General features: G+C 49.8%; 1 protein-coding gene across 5 annotated transcripts in view; it reads right to left on the bottom strand.

Annotated features, from left to right (window-relative positions):
* The window catches only part of TBCD (tubulin folding cofactor D), a 175,135-nt gene that overhangs the window by 38,537 nt on the left and 110,869 nt on the right, over window positions 1–25,729 (bottom strand). For all 5 annotated transcript variants that reach the window (XR_009499404.1, XM_059906846.1, XM_059906847.1 and 2 more), the window contains 7 exons: window positions 23,333–23,362; window positions 18,999–19,084; window positions 12,324–12,404; window positions 7,359–7,432; window positions 5,697–5,814; window positions 4,328–4,388; window positions 2,963–2,985 (listed from right to left, as the gene is read on the bottom strand). Coding sequence is in view for 4 of the 5 variants with exons in the window: in XM_059906846.1 (XP_059762829.1) it covers window positions 2,963–2,985; window positions 4,328–4,388; window positions 5,697–5,814; window positions 7,359–7,432; window positions 12,324–12,404; window positions 18,999–19,084; window positions 23,333–23,362 (473 nt within the window). In the remaining variant the exon portion in view is untranslated. The remainder of the gene's footprint in view (window positions 1–2,962; window positions 2,986–4,327; window positions 4,389–5,696; window positions 5,815–7,358; window positions 7,433–12,323; window positions 12,405–18,998; window positions 19,085–23,332; window positions 23,363–25,729) is intronic.

Genomic DNA, 25,729 nt, shown 5'->3' with positions numbered 1-25,729 from the left:
GACACACACACTAGCTGAGATAAAACAAACAGTCAAAATGTTATTAATAATGGGGGAAAGGTGAACAGGTATTCACTGCACTAATTTTATTTAGACCCATAATCCCTCAAGATAAACTGTTGGGGGTTAGAGAAAATCAGTCCTTGCTATGCCCTCTCCCAGGAAGACTTCTGAGCACAGTCTGCCAAAGAGAACACAGTTCCCAAGGTCATTCAGATCGCTGAGAAAGCAACGGGAGGCCCCAACGAGACCAAGGGGACCAGGCACCCCTGGGGCCGCACGGCCACGGCTCCGAGGACACCGGGTGGCCTCCCAAGGGCTGACTGCTTCACTCACAGAGGGGCAGGAGCACACCCTCCAGGGGACCAGAGCATGGGGCTGGTGCAAATCCCACATGCATCTCACATATCCCTCCAAGATCAAGATCCATCTCCCTCAACTACGTGAGCTGCCATTTCCATTTACCCACAGTTCACATTTCTTTAAGATTAAGACTTTCACGCTTCTGTTCTGCAAATGAAGGCCTGTCACCACTCCTGCAGGAGGGCCTGACACTGCCAGGTGACATGCAGGGACTGGGAGGTGGCCATCACAAGCAATGAGGCTGCCATGAACTCAAGTGTCACAGGATATTCACCGAGGGCTCCCCAGAGCACTCCAGGCCTGCTGACGGGAAGCACTTGATGGGTTTGAGAGTTCAGGCATTCCCAGTGAGATAGGAGCACCAGGCGGCCTGGCCAGGAGTCCTCACCCCCCTGCCCCTCCCCAACAGGGAATTTTCCTTCCAACCTGCTGGACACAGCGAGTGCTCAGAGCTCCCAGTGCACGCAGAGGTCCTCCCAGCACAATCCCACACAGCCAGCCAGCACTGACCACCCCAGGGTGTCACGGCGCAGCCCCGTCAGCTTGTCAGAACCTACGGGATGCTCTGATCCTTTTGCCGGTGCGGGGGGATATGCAGGGCACATGGGACACATGGCTCTAGCACTAGGCAGACCTAAGGGGTCCCTTCAAGGACAGAGGATTTATTTCCACAGCCAAGGCCGCTTCCTGGAGGTGAGGGCCAAGGAAGGATGGGTCTGGCGCTTTGTCCCAGATGTGGGAGGTCACCTCCCAGTCCCTAGAAGGTTCTGCCTGACAGGATCCTCTGTTTACCTGGGCCGGGGGTCCTGTTGAAAGGTCTACACTGGTGCCATCTATGGTGCGGCCTCAGGTCACAGGGAATCAGCTCAACCCAATGGAAACCCTGGACGCCAAGGCCCGGAGGCGGGGGGAGGTGGGGGTGGTGGAAACCCTCCCTGGGTGGCAATAGCTGTGCATGTGTCACGAGTGGCCACAGGGAGGATTCAGCGTGACTCCACAGGGAAGGGACCCAGGAAGCTGGTGCCTGGTCTATCCTGGACTCTGTCCTGTGGGCCTTTTATGTTGCTGATTTTAATCTGTATCCTTTTGCTGCAATAAGCCATAACCACAAGCATAATGGCTCTGCTGAGTTCTGAGTCCTTCTACCAGCAAGTCACTGAGCCTGAAGGTGGTCTTGGTGACCCCCAAACTCTCAATAAGAAAACAGTCCAAGGAAATAATGGGGCTAAGCTGGATCTACAAGGTCAGAAGGACTGGACACCTCACATTCAAGCCCCAGCAAGAGCCTTCTGGCCTGGTCCTGCAGGGCCATGTGACCCCCCCTTCTGTGGTCACTGCCAGGGCCTCTGGCCAAGACCTGTGTGGGAGTCACACTTCATGAACAAACACTGCTGAGGCACCCAGGCCCGTCCCACCCAGAGGGTCTCTGTTGCACCAGAGGCCACGTGCATTATCTTCCTACACTGGCCTCACTGGCCTCCAAATCAGCAGAGGGTGACGCCAGCTAACTGTGAGGTCACCTAAGCGACCTCTGAGAGAAGCCCCCGTGCGGCCCCAGTCACCCTGGATGGGGAGGTTCACAGCAGGCCCTGGGCTGCCAGGAAAGCTGGAGGCGGGGAGAGCGGCCAAAATGAGAACAGCTCAAACAAGAACAGGCTGACGTCCACTGCCCTGCACCGTTTTACATTAAAACACAAGAAAAACGAGATGCAAGCCACAGACTGGGAGAAAATTCTGGCAAATCACCTGTCTACAAAGAGCTCATGTCCAGAACATGACGAGAGTGCTGACAGCTTGGTAAGAAGACGACAGAGCATGAGATTTTTTTTTATGAGCAAAAGATGTGAACAGTCACTTCACAGAAGAGGGAGGACAGCCAGTCCACACAGGAGGTGTCAAGGTCACCAGGCCCCAGGTATGCAAACTAAAGTGGTGGTGAGCTACCCCACACCCAAGGATCAGCCCCAGCTTAAGGCTGCCCACGCCCAGCGCTGATGAGGACACCTTAGACACATTGCACCGCATGACCCAGCAACACATCCACACCAAGACTCGTACGCCAATGCTCACAAAACCTTTATCCCGAAGAAGCCAAAGCTGGAACAACCAGATGCCCATCACCTGGCGAGCAGATAACCACACCAAGCACACACACCACCGACCACCACACAGCACTACAAAAGAACACACCACTGTACACCAACCACACGGTGAATCTCAGAAACAGCACGCTTGGTGACAAAGACCAGACCCCAAGGCTCCACAGAATGGTTCTATCCGCATGACATTCAGAGGGCAGACCCTAGCCACCAGGGCGGAGGGGACCCACTGCAAAGGGCAGAAGGCAGATCCAGGCGGTGCCGCTGCTGCAAGTGGACGGTCCACAGCCACCAGCCCCGTCAGACTCCACAGTCAAACGAGCAAGCTTCTCACCACGTCATCAGTGAAGCTCAGAATCCAACCAGGCCTTTCACGGCTCTTCACCCCCTCAAACAGGATAAGCACAGACAACTTGGCCAGGACCACTCGGGAGACACCCATGACTAGGGGCCCAATATTTTCTTCACAAAACATAAAACTTCAGGTGTGTAAAGCTTACCTGTATAACTGACGATCGTAAAGCTAAAAATAAAGAATTGAAAGTTACTTAGTTATTTAAATTACTAGGATTTAAAAAATAACACAGCAGGTATATGACAAGCATCAAAAGGATAACAAAAAGAAACACACAGGTGGGCGTTTCCCAGGAGGGGCTGACGGAGCCCACTCCACTCTCCAAGAGCACCTCACTAACAAGCCCCTCCCTCACTAAGACCCACCGTGCATTACCACATTTAATCCTCACAACAGCCCAGATCCCTCCTTCCCTCACCTGGAAGAGAAACCAAGGGTCAGAGAGGGGAGGAAGAGGGTTGCCAGCCAGTGAGGGGGACCTGGATACCCGGACCTGCCCCCCTGACAGCCCCTCAGGCAGTAAACTAATCCTAATGGTCCTTCTCCTTGCAAGAAACTCAGAGAAGCAATTCACAGCATCACCACTAACTACCATCCCAGCCACCACTCACTGAATGTTCATGCTGTGCCAGAAACTCCACTCAACTCTCCGAACGCATTCTTTAATTCTCATAGAAACTCAAGCAAGTAGGTTCCACTATTACCCAGGCTCTACAGAAAAAGGAAGCCGAGGACGGGGGACGGTCCCCGCACTGAACCGCCTCCTGCGTCACACGGCGTCAGCCCGGCTTGACAGTGTCAGGTGAGCACCAGACTCCACTCTAAAGGTGAGAAATGCACCTAAACAGATGGTACGGTTTTGCCAAAATGGAAAAGAAAGTTAACGGCACCAACAGGATGAGGAAGGAAAGACGTCAAAATGGTGAATTCATTACATAAAGAGCTAAATCTTAAAGAAAACAAAACTCTACTCAGAACAACAAACAGTAAAGCCATTTAACGTCTCAAGAGTGACTTCCAGGTTCTCCTACAACATTAAGACCTACAGTTCATACTTCACCAATTTTGACTCACAGAAGCCTTTGAGAATCTCAGAAACGCAGAAAAATGCACACACCTCCTCCCCACCCAGAGAAGTGCATACACAAACCCTGGGTGTGACTTCAGACTCGGGGTTCCCCACCGTGGAGGCACAACTGGGGGTGCAAGGCCTTCGTGCTTGTTCTGTGTGCCACTGCCCACCCGCCTTGCGTGAGGACGCGGCCCGAGCGAGGAGGGTGGCCAGGCCGGGCGGCAGGACTAGATGAAAGGCGGGCGCTCTGCGACGTCCCGCGGGGGACGCTTGGCCACACAGAAGAGCCCGAGCTCACCCCAAGGGTGTGCACCACAGCCCCAGGACTGACCCTCGGGGCTTCACTTGGGGCTCAGGAGCAGGGAGGGCTTGGGGGCAGGCAGGCGCCAGGTACCAGGAGACCTAGAAGAGGGGCGGCCCCAGAGGCTGCACACTGACCTGCTGGTGGATCTGCTTCAGGCCCTGCACGGCCTTCTCGTCTAGGAAGTCTGAGACGGGCCTGCGGGAGTTCAAACACAACGTGTGAGGTCCTGGGAGAGCATCAGGGAGACACGCATGCAGGCCTGGTGCCCCGCCAGCTCCCAGCCCGCAAGCACCTGCAGGGGCATCCCTGAAGGTACATCCACCAACTCAAGGGGGCAGACGGAAGACCTTCTCAGTCAGCGGTTAGCAGACAATAGAGACAGGGCTGTGATGAGGCGCCTGCTTGAGAGCGGGGACCCCAGGTTCGGGAAGCATCTGAGGCCCCGGGGCGGGGAGCAACCCAGCTCCCAGGTGCCCCGTGACTTGCTTTGGAAAAGATTACAGCGGCTGAGGCTGCGGTCAGGGCCCTGCAGCCAGCGGCCTCACTGCCGCTCTGGACAGGCCTGCTCGGCACCCAGAAACCTGGATTTCGGGAGGGCTCTCCCCATTCCCTAACTGCCCAGACTGTTTGCACAAACCACGTGGCTTATGCTGAAACCTGATTTCTTCTGGGAGTCTGGGATTTGGGTTCATGGCAGGTAGAGAACCCACACGACCAGCCCCCAAAAAACCCCCGGGGGCCGGTCTCTCTGGCCTTCCCTGGGGGGACACGTGTTGTCACACGCACTGCCAGGGGATTAGGTGAGTCCTGCACAGCTGCACCAGGAGAGGATTCCATAAACGCCAGGTCCTCGGCCAAGCCCACAGGTGCCATTTCACCCCCTCGCAGATGTCCTTCGAACGGACTGTGGGGAGAGGAGCAGGGTCAACTCGGACCTGCTATCATTGTGTCCCCAGGAAATCACCTCGAAGGACAGGAAGCGACTTAAAATACAGTTTTCCCCAAGCTGGAGTCCAAGAACCACAGCACAGACATCACAGTGTGCTGTGAGCTTTTGCCTTTGAGGAAAAATCAGTTGGAAAGTCAAGTAGGAAGACGAAGCAGCTGCTTCACAAAACATTCTCAACATTCGGACCTTCTCAGCAACCCCACACTGCGTGTCTATTGTTATTTATACCAACTGAGCCAGCAGAAAAGGCTCCTGGTAGACACTTTTAAATTTGTATTCTCTGGTATTTTAAATTATCGAAAGTGATAAATGAACAAAGAATACTGAATATACGAGCTACTCAACACAAGCTCTGAAAACGTGTCTTTGCTTTTACAATCTGTTTACCTCAGAAAGAGCGAGGTGACAGGAGAAGCCCAGAGAGGTGGGGTCCCCCAGAGAGGACAGGGGACCACTGACAGACGTCATCAGGAGCACAGGGCCCCTGGAGACCATGCCGCCGGTACAAAGGAAGGGGCGCGTGGACAGGGCCCCAGCTGTGACCCAGCTCCTACCTGCCCTGCTGCACGGCCAGTGTGTACAGGCTGTGGCTGACCTCTGCGCAGGCGAGCACAGCCCCGTGCCGAGTGTGTAGGTCTGGACTCTGTGTCATCAACAGCAGACGTGGGAAAACTGCAAAGGACACATGGGAGATGCACACAGGGTGACAGACGCGAGGATTCAGGATCCAGGGGAGAAACAAACCCACTCAGTTATCTCTGTCAGGATCATTACCTCACAACCAAGGCTAAACTAAAGTCTCTGACATGCCAAACTTCGTCAGCAGACACAAGGGCAGCGAGCAGGAATGTGAACGAGGATGACACTTGCCCCCAAACAGCACATGCTCTTCAGGGCTCCGGACACAGGGTGGTGACCCAGGGTGAGAACAGACAGCAGGGAAGAAGGAAAACAGACTGTTTTCCAGGTCTTTCCTGCTGTTCAGGGGCTGCCAGGGCTCTGCCTGGGGGGCAGGGAGGACAGAGGCCGGGCTGCAGGACCCTACAGCCAACACACGGTGCCTCAGCCTGGAGCTCACCCTCTCCTGCTCAGAGCAGAGGAAGCCCCCAAGCCTGTGCTCTGGGGACAGAAAGCAAAGTCAGAGAGTCCTTGAAGCCTGGCAGGGAGCGCAGACAAGGAGCCGCACCCACAGCGGCTCTGCCCCACCAGCCCCACCAGCCAGGGGGAACCACAGTCACAGCCGGGCAGAGGCCATGAAAGCCGACAGCGTCCTTGCCAGGAGAGGGCCCACACAGGCGCTCAGACGTGGCAGCTGGTAGCGGTCAGTGTTTAAGAATCAGGGAAATCCCTTATCCTGGGGTGGTCAGCACTCTTGAACTGGGAAGAAAGTGTCCCCTTCATTCAAGCAGCAGGATTATCATAAAAGGAAAGTAAACACCAGGTGAGATTCCTGACATTAAGCTTAATTAACAGACCACGAAGCTGAAAGGGCCCTTCGGAGCTAACAGGCCCCAAATCTTCATTTAAAATCCCAGAGTGTATGATTAAAACCAGTAACTCCAAATGAAGAAACATGATCCAACCAACAGTTACTTCTCTAATAAATGTCAGTGGGAATAAGTATAATGTGGAGAAATTTGTGTATTGTTCCCTAAATTAAAATCAGATGCCCACTTATTCCAAGTAGAAAAAACATGATGGAACATATACGGGTTCTTTCCTTAATGATAAGGGCATGTCATCAATTCAGACTGGCTGTTCTGTTCTTGAGTAAAGTGCGCTCAGGCCTGGCCCAGGAAGTCAGCAAATCCACTGCAGCCCCAGGGAAGCAGCTCACTGTTTAATATGTTATATTATGAGTTACTTCACTTGTTGTTTTAAGGCTAGTTCTGAAACACACAGTGTACAGCAGATCCATCGATTCCTGCTGGGATGGCGCAGGAATCCTGCGGCTCCTGGGGACACACACACCTCCGTGCTCACAGCACCCGCGCTCCCAGAGGCCATGGCACCTGGTTTGTGATCTGTCCCTGACGAAGCAGAGACCAGTTCTTCAAGCCCTTCTCAGCAAGAGAGAAACCCCCAGGCCTTGAAATCAGTGAGGGGGCCTCCAGGGCTTCCTGCTGCGTGTTTGTGCATGTGTCCGTGGTGCACACGCATGTGCAAGCGTGAGTGCACATGCACTTGCATGTGCAAGTGTGAGGAGGAGCACCTACCATGACGGGCGCTGTGCTCCGGTGCTCGCTGAGCCAGGTTCCGCAGTGCCTTGGCTGACAGCTCCCTGATGGCCCTGGAGGATGGGGCAGAGAACACTGTTAGTCCTTCATTTCTAGGATTCTGGCTTTATTCAATTACAGAGAGGACAGTGCACGTGAGCTGTCAACTGGCCACTTAGTCAAACACTATGAAAACAAACACAAACTAACAAGCAAATAAGAACCTCTGCTCATAACAAATGAGGGAGAGAGACTTCACCAAGAAGAGGCACTACATGCAAGTCCCTGTCAGGATACAGCTGCCATCTGCGCGGCGCTGGATGGCAAAGTATGTCTCCAACCTCCTGCACCCCAAGGGATGCAGAGTACGCGAGTACTGGGGAGCCTGTGAAACCACCACTGGGAAGATCGAGGGCTAAATGAGGGAAGCTCGTGAGGCTCAAGCTAATAAACAGGAGGCATACATCACATCAGTGCAAACATTTCCAATCAACGCACATTTGTTATATTCTCAACACACAGAACAGAAGGATGACCCCAGGACGGGTTAATGAAGCCGAGTTCCCTCCTGAACCCGCCAGGGGCCAGACAGGTCTGATCAAACCTTGAGGGTGACTTGTGAAGCTGACACCCTCCCCCACGCCCCCCTAGCCCCATCCCGGCACTAAAAGTCAGGAGGGCACTGCCAAGAGCTCCAGACAGAACAGGAAGTAGTCATTTCCTTAAAATAGTAATTAGGAGGACTACAGAACAAGACAGAACATGATAACGACATTAAAGAAGAAACACGCAAAAGGGGGCATCTGCAGTTTGATCATTATACGTTCCAAGTACACAAGCACCAGAGAGAAGCACTTGGAGGATGAAAGTGGATACTGGGGCAGGAGATCCTTCCCCTCTTGTGTATGCCCGGGCCTCTCGACACCCCCAGACCAGCTTAGGGGTCTGCTTCCAACAGAAAACAGCCAGCTCTTCAAGGCAGGGAGGTCTCATGTGCTAAAAGCCCATTCAGGAAGCCATTTCTGAAGGCTGAGTGATCAGGTCTCAGAGCAGAGAAAGCCCCACAGTTGCCAAGGAGGTAGCTATTCTAACAGGCTTAGTTACACTTACCCTCAAATTAGTGCACTTCGAGGATAAGCCTTCTGTATTTAAAAATATTATATTTACCATCTAAATGTCAGACCTCAAACTATAAAACTCGTAGAAGAAAACAAAGGGGAAAAGTTTCATGACATTAGATTTGGTAATGTTTTCTTGGATGTGACACCGAAAGCTCAGGCAAAAGTAAAACTATATACATTGATAATAGGTAAATTGGACTACATTAAAATTTTAAACTTCCGCATATCAAAGGATACAATCAACAGAGTGAGAAGGCAACCTACAGAATGGGAGGAAATATTTGCAAATCATGTATCTGATAAGGGACTAACATCCAGAATATATAAAGAACTCTTACAACCCAACAACAACAACGAAAACTAAGAAACTGCATTTTAAAATGGGCAAAGGACTTGAACTATTTCTCCAAAGATGATATACAAATAGCCAACAAGCATATGAAAAGATGCTCAACGTCACTAATCATTAGGGAAATGCAAATCAAAACCACAATGAAATACCATCTCACACCCCACACCCATTAAGATCGACACTATTTAAAAAAAAAAAAAAAAAAAGAAAGAAAGAAAGAAAATAACAAGTACTGGTGAGGATTTGCAGAAATTGGAATCCTTGTGCATTGCTGGTGGGAATGTTAAATGGTACAGCCATTATGAAAAACAGTATGGCTTTTAAGATTAAAAACAGAATTACTATTTAAGCTCACAATCCCACTTCTGGGTATATACCCAAAAAACTGAAAGCAGGGTCTCAAAGAGATATTTATACACCCATATTCATAGCAGCATTACTCACAATAGCTAAAATGTGGAAGCAATCCAAGTATCCATGGACGGATGAATGGATAAAGAAGATGTGGCATGTATATACAATCGAATATTGTTCAGCCTTAAAAAGGAAGGAAATTCTGACACATGCTACAACACGGATGAACCTTGGAGGACAGTATGTTGAGTGGAATCAGCCAGTCACAGAAGGACAAATCCTGTAGGATTCCATATGAGATTCCTAGAGGAGTTACATTCATAGAGACAGACAGGAGAATGGGGGCTGCCACGGGGAGGAAGAGTCGATGATTAACCGGGACAGAGTTTCAGTTTTGCAAGATGAAAAAGTTGGCTGTACAGCAAGGGGAATGTACTTAACTGAACTCTACACTAAAAATGATTAAGATAAATATTACATGTATTTTACCACTGTCAAAAAATTTTTAATTATGTTTATTTTGATACATAAATTATTTGGGGTGAGTACGTCTAAGTATCAGAAATTTTTTTTTAAATTTTATTGAATTATAGTTGATTTACAATGTTGTGTTAATTTCTGTACAGCAGAGTGATTCAGTTATACATATATGTTCTTTCCCATTATGGTTTATCACAGGATATTAAATATAGTTCCCTGTGCTATACTGTAGGAGTTTGTTGTTTATCAGAAAATGTTTAAAAAGAAACCCAAAACAATGGATAATACTTCTCAAAAGTGTATACTATTAAAAGTATAATAGAATACCTATACTAGTGAAGGTATAAATACACCACTAAAGAATGTCTGTAAAGAATTCTCTAAGGCTCCCCATTTTCCACAAGCCATGTATTCACAGGAAATTGAATAGACCCTATTTATGAACTTTTAGCTGATATCTCCTCATGGATGTAATCCAGGCCAAAAACAGAGAAAGGCAGAAATATCTCCATCTCTGAAGAATCATAAGAAAATTAGGTCATGATCATGCTCTGTGAATCCCAACATTTGAGAAAATGTGAGCAGGCGTTATCGTGAGGACCTTCAAATCTGACTGCAATTTCCCCTCCATTCTGTGATTCATGCATCCTGGAAACTTCAGGTTTTTAGAGCTTATACTAAACATAGTATTTCCACAAATAATGTTTTAAATAAAATTAACAACAAAAGAAAAAGAAAAAAATAGAAACCAAATAGCAAAATGACAGGTATAAATTGATAACCACTTCAGATGTGAAAGGACTGAAGCCCTCAAACAAAAGGCAGACGCTGTCAGGCTGGACGTAAAGGCAGGACCATCTGCCATCCCCCTGACACACAGACAAGGGTGCAGGACAATAGTGGCTGTGAGAGGCCTCTTTTTGTAAGGCCCCAGCTTCTAATGGTTTTCACATTTTTAAAGGGTTTAAAAAGAAAAGGGGACTTCCCTGGTGGTCCAGTGGTAAAGAATCCACCTTGCCATGCAGGGGACGCGGGTTCGATCCCTGGTCAGGGAACTAAGATCCCACATGCCAGCGGGGCAACTAAGCCCATGCGCCACAACTACTGAGCTCGCGCACCTCAACTAGAGAGCCCACATGCCGCAAACTACAGAGCACTCGCCCTGGAACCCGCATGCCACAACTACAGAGGCTGTGCGCCCTGGAGCCCGTGCACCACAGCTAGAGAAGAGAAAACCTGCACACCACAACTAGAGAGAAGCCTGCACACCAGAACGAAGAGCCCGCGCACCAGAACGAAGAGCCCACGCCCCACAACGAAAGATCCCGCATGCCTCAGCAAAGATCCTGCATGCCGCAACTAAGACCCGACACAGACAAAAATAAATTAAATAAATAAATAAATAAATAAATAATAAATCTTAGAAAAGAAAAAAACAATAAAATACATGGGACAGTGACCTAAAATGTTTACTCTCTGGCCCTTTAAATAAAAAGCTTGCTGACCCTTCAGCCGTAATAATATCAAATTACACTTTAAGACAAGAAATCTAACGTGAAACAAAAAGGGGCATTTCATAACAATAAAGGGTCAATACATCTGGAAGATACAAAAGTTAGAAATGTAACTGCACCTAACCAGAGAGTCCCACTCAAAATATGTGAAGGAAACGTGACAGAACTGAAAGAAGAAATAAACATTTCAACAACAGCTGGAGATTTCAATAGCTCAAAAGTTTAGTCTAACACCATGGATGACACAGTTGCAATTTTGGTTTTAAATGTCCTATTGACTGCAACTAACACCCACTGTAAGCTGGGGTTCCGGACGTAGAACCTGAAGAAGCTACTTGGCGTTCGTGTCCCTCAGACCACGGCCTGAGCACCGGCAGCCACGCCGAGCCTCCCACGAGAAAATAAGCTGTCTTCCCAGAGGTGCTGCCAGAAGCACTGATACCCGCTCTGGGTTATGCATTGGCCCTCCCCTTTGAAGGGACACGTTCAACTGCTGGAAATGCTAAGACACCTTGAAGCTGCTTCGTAATCACGAAAAAGCTACAGGCCTGCCTGGCTCCAGGAAGGATGGAGAAGACGGCTAAGCGGCCACGTGGATCGGACTCGAGCTGGGATCCCCTGGCCGCAGAGCAGATGAGGCAGATCCCACAGCCTAAGGTCCTCGCCCTCAGGAGGCCACCCGCCCTCCATGACACGGGAAAGTTTCCACACCCAGCAGACTTCACTGAGGTCTCCAGAAGTAAAACGGGAGATAGACCATTAACCAACACATCAGGCATGAAGACTGGAACTTACGTTACTTCTCAGGAGTTACTTTAAAATATGAAATCTACCTAGATGGGAGGGGAATCTGAGGAGAATGCATACATGTTTATGCATGGCTGAGTCGCTTTTGCTGTGCACCTGACACTATCACATTGTTCATCAGCTATACTCCAATATAAAATAAAAAGTTTAAATGGTAAAATATATATATACATATATATAATATATATGTATATAAACTGAAAAAACAAAAAGAAATCTACAATCAGACAATATACTCAAGGCTTACGAGCTCGATTTAATCTCTCCTTTGGGAAAAAATAAGAATTCTTATTTGACAGATAAGCTAATTAGGCAAACACAAAAACACAAAACCTACCCATCCCAATGGTTTATCTTCATGGTAACCAGGTGGTCTATCATTGGTTGTGTGTATTCAGGAAAGCCGGCAATAGACATGCTGGAAAAAACAATATTCAGAGATGGTGAGAATGAGGAACAGGAACTCACACACTGCTTATGAGAACGTAAAATGGTACAACCACTTTCCAAAAAAGTTCGGCAGTTTCTTATAAATATACAGAAATCCCCTTATAAGTATGTATCCAAAAGAAATGAAGATATATACATCCACAAAAAGACTTCTAAACAAATGTTTAAGCAGCTTCATTCATCGGAGCCCAAAACGCAAAACAACCTAAATGTCTATAATAGATGGACTAACAGATAAACTGCAGAACAGCCACAGACTCAAAACAGCTCAGCAACAAAGAGGAACAAGCTACCAACACACACAGCAAGCATGACTCTCAGAAACCACTGTGCTGAGAAAGGAGCCAGGCACAGGGGGCCATCCTTTCTGACTCCACTCGTGTGACATTCTACAAAAGGCATCAGCGAGCTACGGGTGGCGCCTGGAGCCGAGGTGCTGAGCCCTCCATATCTCAGCGACGGCGCTGGTCACCCAGGTGTGTGTGCTGCCAGCACTCGCTGAGCTGTACGCTTCATACGAGGGCAGCTGGTGGAGCATGATTATGCCTTAAAAGTAAGAGTTACATCTCCTGAAAATACCATAGGAGAATTAAAACAAAATAATCTCCAAGTGGGAAAGGCCTTTCTAATTATGACTCGAAACCCAGAAGCCAAAAAAGAAGAGACTGGTACATTCAAACACTCAACCAAAAGAGAAAAATACTATCAGGAAAAACACACCATAAACAAAATCAAAAGTATCTGCAACTGCTATCACAAACAAGAGCCTTCTGTATAATGGAGTTCTTCCAAATCAATAAGAAAATGTCATCACCTAGTAGAAAATCATTAAAGTTTATAGAAAAGAAAGAAGATGCAGCTCAAACATTCAGCCTCATTCAATGGGAAATGGAAAGGAAACTTCTGTCCATCCGTCAAACTGCCAAAGTCAGAGGGGTTGACAGCTGCTGCTGGAAGGCTCTAGAAGCGTACAGAGACACTGCTGCGGACAGCGTCTTGGCACAGCCTCTAGAGAGAGCAAGTGGCACTGCCCAGGAAATTGAAAATGTAATGCCCTTTGGTCTAGCAATTCCACTTCTGTTAATTCACTCAGATATAACCACACAGGTGAGAAGTGATATATACAAGAATATTCACTTCACATCGTTTATAACAGTGAAACACTGGACAGAAGCCAAGGGCCAGGAAGGGAGATCTACAGGTCACACTCCATGTCCAGATATGGAAGGCTCTCCAAGACGCAGGACGTCACAGGCAGCCTACGGTGTATATGTTCTGCTGTATGTAACAGTACACACAGAGCTGCCTCCTTACTGCTAAGAGCTCATCATTATTACTGCAGGCAGACCTCGTTTTACTGCGCTTCACAGATGCTGCATATTTTACAAATTGAAGGTTTGTGGCAACACTGCATCGAGCACGTCGGCACCATTTTCCAGCACCATTTGCTCGCTTTGTGTCTGTGTCACATTCTGGTAATTTTTGCAACATTTCAAACTTTTTCAATATTATTATTGTATGTGTTATGGTGATCTGTGAACAGTGATCTCTCATGTTACTACTGTGACTCGCTGAAGGCTCAGATGATGGTTAGCACTGCTGAGCAATAAAGCATTTTTAAATTAAGGCATGTACATTGTTTTTTTAGACATAATGCTATTGCACACCTAACAGACTACAGTACAGTGTTAAGATAACTCTCATACGCACTGGGAAACCAAAAAATTCGTGCAACTCACTTTAATGTGATACTCACTTTATTACGGTGGTCTGGCCCCGAACCCACAATATCCCCAAGGTGTGCCTGTACTTGACCAAGCCTCTGAAGATGAGCACTTCAGGGGTTCCAACCTTGTGTACTGTGTGCCACCGCTCAGCGTGGACAGAAGGAAGTCGACACACCCACAGGCATGATATGAACCCAATCTCTCTAGAAGACACAAGGAACTGGGGCCAACAGGGACCCCCAGGGTAGAACCAGGTGCCTGGAAGGAGAGGTGAGATGCACTGCTTTTCCCTAAACACCCCCTGCACCTTCTGAATTTTATACCGTGAACATGTATCACTTATTCCAAAATATACACTTTTATACTTCATGCCTCTAAAACACCCAATTGCTTACAAATATTGTCTGAACCTGCCACACCATCCACATAACCCCACCACAGACCTCACCACCACCCACGTGTTACAAGGAGGCTGAGAGACAGAGCGGATGGCACAGAAGGCCAAGGAGGGAGAAACAGGATTTCACCCAAATCCTGTGAGGGCACACTGCATGTGCACAGCACGAACAGGGGCGCTGGGCGGGCATGCGTGTGCTACAGGGTGTGAGGTCTGGGAGAGTCGAATCAGGGAAAATCTTTGCTCTGGGCGTGACAGGGAGAAAAGCAGAGGCTTCACCAGCAGCGAGGTGGATTGAGAGCCCCCCTAAAGATGATGAAACCGCTTGGGAGAGAGTCAGAAGAAGAAAACAGAAAAGTGAGGACAGCAGACAAGCTGCTGAAGCTGTCAGAAATGGAGGCAAGACACAATTCCTGGTCCCACATAACCTACAGGCCCCTGGCCCACCCAACAGATAGACCCACCCCAGGCCAGCATCCTGAGCCTGCAAAGCTTCCAGAGACGCAGGCAGAGGCAACAGTGGCCTCTCAGAAAAAACCAGACAGAGGTCGGCCACCTAAGTTCTAGTCCAAGCTTTGACACCAACTAGCGGCTGACCTTGGAGAAGGCGCACTGCTGGCACTGCCGGCCCAGACAGCGCTCGGCACTTACTGAGCACTCAGGCTGCACGGCGGCCAAGTGCAAACCAAGAGGGGCGTCCACCACAGGGCGGAGGACTGGGGGAGGCGAGCCAAGGAGGATGCATGGCCTGCTGGGGGCCGGGAGGCAGGGTGGTGGTGTGACAAAGAGAAAGCGCTCCGTTCTGCACTCAGACAAGTGACGGGGGTGGGGTCGTGGAGGCTCTGCAAGTGTACAGGACAGTGAGAGCTGGGCTACGGTGACAGCTGACCGGACAAGCAGAGTGAACGTTTGAGGGCTCTTAGGGATGCAAGAGTGACAGAACTAGGTCACCAACCGGACGTGGGGAATGAGAGAAGGAGAAGCAAAACTGAGTTGATGATGTGGATGGCATGCTGTTCACCGAGTTAGGAAATAAGAGAGAAAGTTCACTCTGAGGTTTCCTTAGTTTGAAGAACTCCTGGGACAGGAACGTGCAAAATGATTGGAAAGCAAACTACTAGAAAGCAAAATGTGACAAAATCCTTCTCTAGAAGGATGCACAGTGTTGTGGTGCCAGCAATCTGTTAAGGAAATTTACAGTTGCAAGAAGACCAACCAATAAAAATTGCTCACGACTGCTCGTTATGTCACAGCAGAAAACAGCTGGGCAAATGGAAGCACCACCCATATGCACACATCCAAAGCCAAGGGGCTCGGACGACCACCAGCTGGTGAGTGGGAGACAAGCTGCAGCCCACGCGGTGGACCGCTACTGGGCAGCATGGATGAACGATGACATACAGTGACAGGAGCCCGCACACCACGTGACTGTCCTGCAAGTTCTAGAAAAGGTCAACTCCAGTGACAGAAGGCAGCTCAGAGGCTGTCAGGGCCAGGGCATGAGGGAACTTTCTGGAGCGACAGAAACATTCCCTGTGTTGACTGCAGCAGTGGTTACACATCTGCCAAAACCCACATTTTAAATTAGTGGATTTTACTATATGTAAATCATATGTAATGAAATAGGAGAACAAAAATAAAGCTGATTTTTAACAAAGGGTTTTGTCTTAGGAATACACAGGACGCTGAAAGAACAAGCCACGGACCAGGAGAAAACATCTGCAGATCATGGACCTAAGAAAGGATTTGTATCCAGAACATAGGAAGAATTCTCAAAGTCTCAGTAAGAAGAAAACAACCAACCCAATAGATAAACAGGCAAAAGATTTGTCAAATAAGCCCATGAAAAGATGCTCAATGTCATTAGTCATTAGGAAAACACAAATTAATGAGCTCCTCCTGCACATCCATTAGAATGGCTAAGATTAAAAACACTGACCACACCAAGGGCTAGCAAGGACAGGGTAAAATGATGCAGCCACTCTGGAAAACCATCCAGCAGTTTCTTAAAACAATCAGGATCCAGCCACTTCACTCCCAGGTGTTTAACCAGATAAAGGAAAGCACCTGCCCACAGACAGACGTGCACACGAAGGTGATCGAAGCCCTAACCTGGAAACCCCTAGACGTCCCTCACAGGGGAAAACGTGGTTCATCACACGAGGGAACTAGGAACGCATGGGCACTCACGCAGGGAGGACACATCCGAGAGAGCAGGCAGAGCACAGGCGGCCAGAACAGCACCCAGAGCCCACACCACACGACTCCATTCACCCAACGACCCAGAGTGACAGGAACAGACCGGTGCCTGGAGAAGGGGCGCCCAGAAATCCTGTGGAGACGGGTCTCTATCGGCATTGTGGTGACAAAGATCTGTGCCCGTCAACACTGATCAGAACCTACACGTTAAATACGTGCAATTTCCTGTGTGTCACCAGCACCGTGACAAAGCTCTGAGTCAAAAGTAGAGGTAAGACGATGCTGGTCCCCCCCACCTGATGGTCTTCGTCCACGTGTTTCAATTCCCATCCGTGTGTCACACACTCCTGTCTCCAGGAGAATCATCCGCACATCGGCCCACACGTCCACTGAGATGTGCCGTGAGCCCCGCGTGTTCAGTGACTCTGAGCTCTGGACCTTCCCCAAAACCCACAGGCGTGTTCTCCCTCACTGGTGCACCCCAACACCTCCACTCTCCTGACCACACCCACTCTCGCCAGAGGACCCAACCCTGTGCCCTAGCTGTTCCCTGACCATGTCTCACACCTTGTGAGGGGCCCTGACCACCCTCCGATCATCCCCCACCTTGTAAGGGGGCCCTGACTGTCTCCTTGCTTCCAGTTACCAAAACGCAGTCATAGTGGTATATTCAAAATGCAGATGTGACCGTCAAACCTGGTTCCCTGACCTCAGGACAACCCAAGGCCCCACTTTGGCTCAGAAGCCCCACCACCCCAGGCTGACTCTGGACCCTTCCCTGCAGGACTGTCCCCTACCCCACACCAGGCTCCCTGGGCACAGTTCCCTCTGCCCTGCCGTCCAGGCTGACAGCAGGACCCTGGGTGTCGGCCCTGCCTTGGGGCAAGGGAAGAGCTCCCCCAAGCGCCCTGTGGTGATGGGGTACAGCCACAGACCCTGGTCCCCATGACTGCTGGACCCCTCCTCACAGACCGCCTCTCATCCACGGAAGTGTGCAGAACCCTCTGTGGCAGACAGACCCTGAGCCAGCCCGTCTATGAAACGCAGACCAGCTCAGAGACCTCAGCCACAGGACAAGGACGCCAGGGCCAAAAACTACGAGTTCTTTTACCCATGAAACTCGGGCAAAGGTAAGAGATTCTCCATGTAAAATATATGTTCAGATATTAACAATCAAAGGAAACAGAATTAAAATAGGAAAGAACTGATAAGGCACAGAAGACCATTAAATGTTGAGGAAAGGTGGAAAGGACGCTAAAAATACAGTGTGTTTGGTCAAAGATTGTTTCTGGGAAGGAGGCCAAATGCTACATTTAAAAAAAAAAAAAAAAAAAAATCTGCCCCTGCTGGTTACGGAGAAATGTAGTTTCTGTATGGTCTGCACAGCAGGGCTATTAGGGAATCTACCCTTGAGACCCATAATGGTTAACAATTTTAAAAAGCACTGGCGTGTTTCCTCTCCCAATTTAAGGCAAATAAGTCACTTCATAAAATCATGCCCATCTTGTATTAGTGTCCCAATGAGTTAACTAAGACACGCGGACTCACTGCCCCACTACTTACTTACTTATATTAAGTTTTGATGTGATTTCTGCAAACCGCAGTTAGGGATGTTAAATATTTATTCCTTGACTTGATTTCTCAAATACCTCTTTCTTGCTCATCTCATAAACAAGCTAGAGATAACTTCAACTTGGGAAACACTACCTTATTGAAACAGAAAAAGAAGGACAGTCACTACCGATCTAAGAATTCATTCTGAGAAACTCCCCAGTGGAGCAGCGGCCACACAGAAAGCAATGCACAGTTTTGGCTTGTGGCTGTTCTCTGGAGAAGACCAAGCTCTCAACGAAAACAGCTAGTGAAACAGGCCAGTTTAAGAGAAAAATAATCACCACAGCACTGTTCTTGAAACTCTTCATACCTCTTTAAAAAATGAGCACCCTTCTCAGGACCAGATCCTGCACCCCCTTCTCCAGGCCACCCCTGCCCTGCTACTGTCCCTTTGGATTCATTTGCATTTTGCAAAGTTTTATGTAAACAGAATCATACACTATGCACTCTGTCCAATCAATCTGAAACAAAAGTTTCAAAACAGTTTTCAATTCCTTTTTTAACTTTTCAAACATGAATTAAAATTTACTCTTAGTGGACCTTCCAGGCTGAAGAAACCAAATGGTGGAAACTGATCTGTGACTCAACGAAAACATTATATTTTATGATGAATATTAAAACTTACCTTATAACCAGGAAACAGTTAGATCTGTTACCAACAGTAAAGTAGTCAGCTGTGGTCAAAATATCAATCCCATGAGGGAAAGTGCCCTAATGAAAAAATAAAATGGAAAAAAAAGAGACAAAAATAATTTTATTGAGTAAAGGCATTTTCAAAGTTTGATAATCATATGCACATATGTTACTTTTATGAACAAAGAAGCATGATATAAACTGAAAGCTAAAACTACACGCCACTTAACCGAACTCAACCAAGGACTTTCAAGTCAGGTCACTTTACTAACTGCCTCTCCAAGGCTGGACACTGTGCTAAAATTATTTGAACCACTTAAAATTTTTTTTCCTAACAATTAAAGCATTTCAACTTTAAAATGTTGTAAGAACCCTTTCTTTAAACCACACACCATAAAAACACATCAGGTTTCAGCAGAATTAAAGCTTCCAATTTCATTCAACCCGTGCCCCGGCGGCCAGAAGGACCCCAGAGTCCCCTCTGAAGGGCCGGCACCTGCCTGGGCTATGAATCCTGGACAAGAGCCCACCCCCCACAGCTGGCAGGAGAATGAACAAGACAACGACTGGGAGGTCCCATTGGGGGCCTGACAGCCGACACCCAGGACCAGACTCTGAAACAGGGGGTTGGGGAGTTGGGAACAGCCCCCCTTAACACACCCAGGGACACACTCCCGGCCTAGGTCCAGGCCCCGCCCCAAAGTCTGCAAGTTATTATTGATACCACTCTCTGGTAACAATACTTGAAAATCTGAAAACAAGACAAATAGTTTTTTTTTTTTGGCTGCGTTGGGTCTTCGTTGCTACGTGTGGGCTTTCTCTAGCTGCAGCGAGCAGGGGCTACACTTCATTGTGGTGCACGGGTTTCTCATTGCGGTGGCTTCTCTTGTTGCAGAGCATGGTCCCTAGAGTGCGTGGGCTCAACAGTTGTGGCGTGTGGGCTATAGGGCTCATGGGCTTCAGTAGTTGTGGCTCGCGGGCTCTAGAGCACAGGCTCAGTAGTTGTGGCGCACGGGCTTAGCTGCTCTGCGGCATGTGGGGTCTTCCCAGACCAGGACTTGAACCCTTGTTCCCTGCATTGGCAGGTGGATTCTTAACCTCTGCGCCACCAGGGAAGTCCCCAAATAGTTTTCTAAAAGGACATAAATGACAAACTTTCGACCAAGGAGTGAATGCCTTGCTGTCACCAACCATAGGAGGGTATGTTGAGGCCTGGGTCCCCAGAGCCCTTCCCCACTCTGAGCAAGCCGTAGACTAGGGACCCACAGACTGTTAACCTCCCACACCGTCTCGAGGGAGCCCCGCACATGAAGAACTTGGGATCTGACTCCAAACTGTCAACGGACCCCAGCGTGTTCGTCACGGACACAATGTCAGGATCAGAGGTTTGGTTCTCAAGCGAACCTAAAAGCCAATCAGTCTCCAGGCACAGCTCAGGGAAGGGGACGGCCCCCCACCACCTAAGGGGCCACCGCGCGCCAGGCTGACTCCTGCTGGACTCCAGTCCACCCCAGACCAGCCTGAGGCCGCGTCAGATAAAGGCCACTGTGGCTGCAGGAGGAGGTGGTGCCCTCTGCTCCACCACCCAAGCCTGCCGACCCCTGGGCAATGTTCAGATGCCTCCTGACACCCCAAGATCTTCTTGGTCCGGCCACTGCATACCCAAGCATCACAGCTCTGTCCAGACAGCTCATCCCTGCAAGGAGGGACAGAACGGACAGAGGGGGCTGTGTTCCAGCAAATCCCTCCTGAGGTTTCTCTGGGAGCCGGGAGTGGAGGCTCAGGACCCCTCGCTCAGGCCTGAGCCCCCGGTGGGCAGGGGCGAGTCTGGACGGAGAGGTGGGCCCCCCACCAAATCCTCCTGCAGATTCCCCCGTCGCTGAAGGTGGCCAAAGACAGGGTCTGTGCTCGCACCCAGGAGCCCGGAGGACATCCCACCCCAGGGCCGTGGACAAACGCGCCCCCTGCTGCCCCTCACTTGCGCTCCATGCCCTCAGCAAGTCCACCACACACGGCCGCTAAGAGCCTCGCCCCACGTCTGGGAACGCATGTGCCCTCTCCACGCTCCCCTCCCGCGCTCCCATTTCCTTTGGCAGGTTCACATCCTTCTCCTCCTCGTTCCTGCCAAGCTGCAGAAGGACGTCACCGAGTGCAGGTCCACAGTACGCACCTCTCAAACATCAGCATGGCTTCCCCTGGACCGCGCAGGCCGGTTTTACTGTAAACACCAGCGCACGGGGAGACAGGGAGGGTAAGGGCACAAGGACCCTAGCTGCTCACCTTCCTTCTCTGACGGACCCCCCAACCTGAGTGGCCCCCACGCTCCGACTGCGCAGGGAGCAGTACTGCCCAGCTCCTGACCGCCCTGGTGTCTTCTGGAACCTGGGGCTCTGCCGACAGGGGTGCCGTGGGGGCTGGAGGTGGGCGGGAGAAGCCTCTTCTCCTGGGCTCTGACTTTCAGGGTGCCCAGGCTCCCCTGGCTCAGCCTCCAGCAGCTCCCTTCTTGATCACAGCCCCCGCCCTCCTCTCCAGGCCCGGATCTTGGCCTGCGGGCCCCTCGACAACCCCACATTTCTCCCTGTCAGCCTCCCTCGTTCTGCAGGCGGCACTTGCTGCCCTGACACAGCGAAGCCTGTCACCGCTAGAGGTTGGCATCTCTGTCTAGTGACCAGCTTTCTTCTAAGTTTTCAGGGCTCCAGGTAGACAGGACTAAGGGACACCCAAGGATACTGGGTCTCAGTCACCTCCCAGCCACGGAAGAAAGGCTGTGACCTTACTGGGCTCCTTCCACAGACAAGCACACCCACAGAACGAGACAGCACCCCAACAATTTCAAGGTAGCACGAATTCAAGTTCAAGATGAGTGATTTGGTTCCCTCTGTCTTTGGCGATGACTGTGGAATCCAAGACTTCGTTTGGACCCATCTTGGCATCAGTTTAGCCTTAACGCTGCATTCAGAACTGGACACCTCACCTCAAGGCCCTGGCCCCTCCACACACATGCTCACAGCTCACAGCACAGGCTGCAGAACCTCCAGCGAAGCCGCCCTCCTCTCCACCCCTTGGCTGCTCTATCGCCTTCGATGGAAGGTCAGCAGGTCGGCCGCCCTCCACAGACCTGGTCCAGCCTGAAGCCCCGCTGGCTCCTCTCTCTGCTCCACCCTGAGTGCTGGGGGACCCCTCACCAACACCCAGGCCACGTGGACGGAGGCGCCTCGCCCAGCAGCCCACACTTCCGGGAGAACTTCCCACCGTGCCCCAAACGTGACCCCCGTGGAAGCCACAGCTGCAGCATCACCCCCTCTCCCTGGCCTTTGGCGGCCCAGGAAGGGCAAGTGGACCCAGCGCTGGGAACGCAGGCCCCGGTTCAACAGCAAGGCCGGCCCCGCTGTGGGAACCCTGACAGACTCGAGGGCATCCAAGGGGACAGTCCCTGCACGCACGCTTTCTCGCAGATGTCCAGGCAGGAGTCTTGGAATCCCGTGTTTGTCCAAGCCTTCCCTCTTGCGCACGCCCACCTCTCCCGTCCTCCCACCTGCTGAGCAGCTGCTCTGCGTGGGCTCCCCTCAGTCCTGCAGCTTGACCTCTGCCCCTCAAGGCCCGTCTCCGCTTGTCCCCAGTATCACCTGCTGATCCCCAGGCCCACAACGCACTCACCTCTCTGTGCTGGAGGAGGGGATCACCGCCCAGATCTCTCTCCTGGCGCCCTTCTGAGCACAGCTCAGACCTCTCTCTTGGGCTCCCCTGGCCATGGGAAACTGACCCTTGAGACGGCCCATTTGCTGCCAGACTGGCCACGTGTCCCAGGGTGGTCATCGTCACACACAGTATGAATGACTTGGGGATAAAGGTCACACCTCCCAGCCCAGGCTGACCGCAATAAGAGGTTCAGGGCCGGGGGCACGACGTCAAGTCAGGAGGGGCCGTGGGGCGGCTGGCAGGCGGAAGCTGGCTCCTTCCACACGTGGGACAGGCAGGGGTCACACCTCTGCCCCTGCCCTGCCAGGCTCCTCTGCCCACACCCCTCCAGCGCCCACGGGCAACTGCTGACATCAGAAGGCTCCCGGCAATGCACAAGGCACTGATTTCTGACGTGTGTGAAAATTACTTACACATTCAAGTTTCCTGTAAAACAACAACTAATTGTTTAAAACTTGTGTCAATACTCACCTGAGTCACGTTATGAGTGAATCTGCGACCGGAAGTCACAGTGTGAAGTACTAGCTTATTCTAGGTAAATTCTTTACCCACATTTGTAGCTTTACTATTTCTACTTCTACATCTACAGGAAGTTTTAGGAATGAAGATTTTTGAAAATAGCCATACCTGTCTTCCCACGTTCTCCTGGAAAGCAGCCTAGGAAGAGAAGCACAAACACAGCGGTGAGTTAGGTGTATCCTCGCTGGACGTGAGTGATGGACGCACAGCAAACCCAGTGCAAGACAAATGAGCCATGACTGTTTTCTAAATAAAGGTCCTCACTGCTGGCCACTCAGAGCCTCAAGGGTGGTTTATCTCTCTGTTTTTACATCTTGGTGTGCTTTAAAACTATGATTTAAGAATTCAAGTTTATAAAATCAGCTTAGCGGCCAATGCTGAGCTTCACACCAAAGCCTAATTCAAGGCCTTAGATACAAAAATAAGAATAGAGTCATATCTATTTGGTTAACTAAAAGCCCAAAACACAAATCATTTTCCTGGGGATGTGTGATGACAGCTCACAGGATGGTGACGCTGAGTGCCGGTCTCCCCCCCAGCACCTGCCACGGACACGCTCCACGTCCTGCTCACAGGCCCAGATCTGGGCTGTTCAGAAGGTCAAAACATTACCTCAGAATGAGGCATCCTTAGGTGGACCTTCTTGCCACCAGCTAGCAAATGCCCAAGGCGTGCAGCTGCGCACAATGCAACCTCATCGCCACACGCCACCCACCAGAGAGACAGGTCAGAGGGCAGCGGTCAGGTGGCTGGTGGCTTCAGGGAGCACCTGGGAGGGGTGACCCTGCCTGCAGACGCAGCCCCAATGCCTGGGGCGGGAGCTTTCTGGAAGTGAGGTCGTAACCTCTAGGACTTTCATTTCAGCTACAACTTCATCATCCCCTGTGGGGCGCTGGGAGGAGCACATGCAGTTGTGCACAAGGAATCAAGACAACGGAACACAAAGACCCCCACGTGATGTTTAAATGTGCACCCGACACCTCTGGCAGGTTACAGAGAAAACCAGAAACTTGGTCATCTCCAAGACCTCGCACTTGGTGGCCCTGGGGAGGCACAGCGGGACTGGCACTTCCCCAGGGGCCCTCGTGCAGCTTTCACACTGGGAGCAAGGAGACTTGACTTTTGCTATGTACCATTTTGTACCTTTTGCAATAAATTCATTAAAGAAAATTTAAAAGCAAAAATGAAACCAACCAAAAGGCAATGGAAAAAAGATACAATGCCAATTTACATAACATGCAATATTTAGGATCACATTTACTATTCTGGTGACATCATTTAAAAGGTAAAAAATAATACGAGATTTACATGAAAAAGCACAAGTCCTAAAATGGTGACACAATGTTGAAAAAAAAGAAATGGGAGGAATGGCTCTACCCAGTATTAGGGTTGGTTACTAGAGAGCCATGGTAACCCAGACAAAAGGACAGACACAGATCGATGGGACAGAACAGAGAAAATCTTTAGGATCGAGAGCTAAGCAACGAATTCTCAGATTCTCAGGCCTGACACCAGAAACATGATCCATAAAAGAAAAAACTGGTAGGTTGGATCTCATCAGAATTAAAAAACTCTTGTTCTTGTGAAAGACCTTGTAAAGAGGATGAACAGACAACCCACAGACTGGAAGGAAGAACCTACAAACCACTCGCCCAAGAAAGAAAAGACTCGTAAACTCAACAATAAAAACAAACAACCCCGTGAAAAAAGGGGCAGAAGACTTTGCTGGGGCTCAGGGCAGGCCACCCAAGCCACATATTGATATTTTGAATTAAAGTTACTTGAGAAATGGCCAGTAGGAGAAAAATGATATTAAAAACACTCTGACTGTAAAAGCAGGAATAAATCTCCCATGTGAAGGTACCCTCCCCATTCCAGGAGGAGAGAAAGCGTCCTCATCACCAGTTAGGGAAATAAACCTTGTCACTTCTTCATGAGCCCCTTTGTTAAATCTTCACAAATAACTGTTTCTTTGTCTGAAAATGATATAGAAACAGCCTGCTTTGGTCACTTTGTGGGTGCTATTTTTATGAGACCTCTGTGTATACGAATTACCTTGTTTCTTTTTCTCCTGTTAATCTGTCTGGTGTCAATTTAATTACTAGACCAGCCAAAACCCACCAAGAAGGACTGGTGTGGGGGGAGGAATTTCCCCCTCCCCAACAACTTAAGCAGACACGTCACCAAAGAGGATACAGGTGGGAAACACCACATGAAAACTTGCGCAACATCGCTAGCATCGCCATCAGAGAAATGCAAGTTAAAGCCACAGTGAGGTATCACCACACACCTAATCAGAGTAACTAGCGCAAAAATAATGACAACACCAAATGCTGGTGAGGCCATAGAAAAACTGATCACTGACAGAATGATGGAGGGAAGGTACAATGGTGCAGCCCCTCTGGAAGACAGCAGGGCCCTTTCTTACAGAACTAACCATGCAACTACCATATGACCCCAAAATTGTACTCTTGGCATTTATCCCAGAGAAACAGAAATTGTGTT

This window comes from Balaenoptera ricei, chromosome 20, assembly GCF_028023285.1.
Source record: "Balaenoptera ricei isolate mBalRic1 chromosome 20, mBalRic1.hap2, whole genome shotgun sequence".
NCBI lineage: Eukaryota > Metazoa > Chordata > Mammalia > Artiodactyla > Balaenopteridae > Balaenoptera > Balaenoptera ricei.
This window is presented reverse-complemented; position numbering and strand designations above follow the sequence as displayed.